Consider the following 2,994-nt stretch of genomic DNA (forward strand, 5'->3'; position numbering starts at 1 on the left):
ACAAGATTGTCATCGCGTTTTTGTCAACATCGGTTTTACGTAAAATCGATATTAACTTAGCGATGTTAAAGCCATTATTTTTAGTAGTGAAAACATATTTTTAGTGAAACATTTATTTTTGGTGAAAAATAAAAAGCTAGTCAAACCTTATTCATGCTTTCTTAGAATTGATCAAAGTGACTATGATGTTTATATTTTTAATAGTAGAAAAATAGTTGTAATGTAAGTAGTTTTTTATAACCATTTAATTATTGATTGTCTAGTAAGATCTCAAGTATTTTAACAACGATTATTTTTTTGGATCCAACTAATTTTCGATTTGAAATTTAGTAAGGAAAAACAAGTCTAACGTGCGTTGCATGCATATTTCACATAAACACGAATTGTATACACAAATACCACAAGATCAGAGGAGTTTCCTAATCATTTAAACTAAAGTGTAGTTGGCGAGTAAGTTAGGGGATTAAACCAATTGATTCAATCAGTTGAACTTGAATCAGAAGCCACACTGATTCACAGTTTACTCTGGTTTTTTACTTTAAACAAAATTTCTTAGAATTAGAAGTTTCTTTCTAATTGTGGCCTTGTGGTACATACGTGATCAAATTTTATTCTTTTTTTTTTTCTGTCTGGATGCTTTTGGTTTGGAAGATCAAATCTAGCAACCCAAAATAGAGAGGAAAAGTAAGAAAAAAAGATATGATCAGGAAAAGACAAATACCTATGATCACACCAAAACATATATGATCACTCGGGTGTCTTTTTTTTTTTTTTTTTAATGCATAAGAAGCCAGAGTTCACAACATCTCACACTCCGCGCATCCTGTTCAAGCAATTCTAGACCTTCTCGGAACTTAGGTGAGTTTCTTGCAACTCATCATCATCCTCATAAACTCATTCAAGTCTATAAAGCCATCCCCATTTCTATCCACCCCCATCACCATTTTCTTACAAGCACTAAGGCTGCAACTTTCCCCTAGGCTTTTGAGAACTTGTGACAATTCCTCTGCACTGATTTTCCCATCGCCATTCAAATCAAACACTTGAAAAGCACTCTTGATCTCCGTCTCTTTCACCCTCTCCTCCACGTTGAACATGTCCATGAACTCTTTGAAGTCAATGAAGCCATCTCCATCAGAGTCCATCACCTGAAAAGACTCATCAGTCTCAGTGCCTTCGATTCCCCACCCCATTGTTCTCACTGCTGCTTTGTACTCTTCGAGGGTAATCTTGCCATCTTTGTTGGTGTCAAACTTGTCGAACACCCATTTCATTTCCTCTGACTTTGGCTGAATATTGCACCCTACATTTGATGTCTGTTTTGATGATTTTATGTTGTTGTTCGGGTTTGGACTATTGGGTTGAAAAGAGGAGTGCCCCAACGAGTTGCTACTATGAAATTGAAGGAAACTCAAATTCGACATGGTATATGTTTTGTGACTAGGTGGTACTAAAGATAAACAAATTGGCTTCAAGATTGCTTCTACTAAGGTTGTGGTTTGCATGTGTATATATATAAGCTATAAGGTTTTTAGTTTTGAGAGAAGTGGAAGAATTGGAATTGTGTACGTTCTAATCAACGCGTTGAGGTCACTCCTTACTTTTCTCGATGTGATCTTTCTTTTTATTGATAGACACTAGGATGGTCAAATTCAAAGAAAGTTTGGGTGGAAACCATTGATTGATCATGGTTCACTAAACATGGTGATGGAAAAAGAGGATTCTTTGTGGTTCAAGTTCAATGGAGTGCATCTTTGAGGTCGATTCTATCCCTCTTTTTTGGGAATCCGCGTATTCACCACTATGCCCCACTTACAAAGGCAAATCCTTATCCTATCTTTCCTAGTCACATACCATGTATCAAACGCATAAATTAAGTGCTTAGTCACGATCAAGATTCGACTTCTTCAGTAAACAGCTAAATAAATTACTGGGTTTCACACAATAATGAATCTGAAACTTGGAAATTTGATATATGAGCTTAAGTCGAAATTTTACATTATTTCACTGTTAATTAACTCCTGCGATGCATTATATGAGAAATATTAACAATATATACATTTAGTCATGTGCTTTCTTTGATAACATCTAATATTTCTTGTAACTCATTTTACCTATTGAGAGTAGTAATTATGCAATATATATAGTTGCAAATAAAAATAAGCTGGATTAGTTTGTTCCTTGTACTTAAAATTTTAAGTTTTAGTTTCTATATACCAAAGAAAAGATTTAAGTTTTAGTTTGTACACTCACATAAAGGTTAAGATTTGGTTCATGTTATTAACATTGTTAAATGACATATGGTTGGAGATGTTGATAGGTTAGAGATGTTTAAGTTTTTATTTAATAAAATAAATATAGATTTGTACCAAAAGAAATATATTAAATAAATATATTTGGATTTATTTATTTTATTTTATAAATATAATGTTTAATAATTTTAAATTTTTAATTAAATATTATATTTAACAAATATTAATTACTACTATATTTAATAAAAACGTATTAAACATAATAAATATATTTAATTTAATAAATATAATACTTAATAATATAATTAATCTTATAAAATATTACATTGAACATATATTAAATTTAATACTAATTTTTATAAAAAAAATTATTAAATTAATTAAAAATAACTTATTTAATAAATCCAATATTTTGTAATATGATTAATGTTAATTAAATATCATAATCAATAAATATAATTATTAATCCTATATAAAATAATTTCTATTATAATTTATGTTTTTTTAAAAACACTAATAATGTGTATTTTAATTTATATATATTTGGGTATTAATTTTTTTTATATTTTTTAATAATATCAAGTTACTCTAAAAGTAGCTTTAAAGAGTTATTATATATCTTTACCATTAATCCTGTTGAAATCTAATGGTTAATATTGATAACCCGTTACAATTATTAGATTTAAGAAAATTAATAGTAAAAATTACTCGAATAACTTGATCCCCTCTATTTTTAATATAT

The 2,994-nt window shown here is 29.3% G+C and overlaps 1 protein-coding gene across 1 annotated transcript; it reads right to left on the reverse strand.

The window, feature by feature from the left end:
• Positions 1-548: 548 nt before the first annotated feature.
• LOC100786354 (calmodulin-like protein 30) lies at positions 549-1,744 on the reverse strand. Its single transcript, XM_003524582.5, has one exon. The coding sequence runs from the start codon at positions 1,503-1,505 to the stop codon at positions 855-857; it is 651 nt and encodes a 216-aa protein (XP_003524630.2). The 5' UTR covers positions 1,506-1,744; the 3' UTR covers positions 549-854.
• Positions 1,745-2,994: the final 1,250 nt, after the last annotated feature.

Source organism: Glycine max, chromosome 5, assembly GCF_000004515.6.
Source record: "Glycine max cultivar Williams 82 chromosome 5, Glycine_max_v4.0, whole genome shotgun sequence".
NCBI lineage: Eukaryota > Viridiplantae > Streptophyta > Magnoliopsida > Fabales > Fabaceae > Glycine > Glycine max.

Bases quoted from the DNA above. Each gene is read 5' to 3' on its own strand.
- LOC100786354 (XM_003524582.5), bottom strand. From the start codon at position 1,505: ATGCAAACCACAACCTTAGTAGAAGCAATCTTGAAGCCAATTTGTTTA.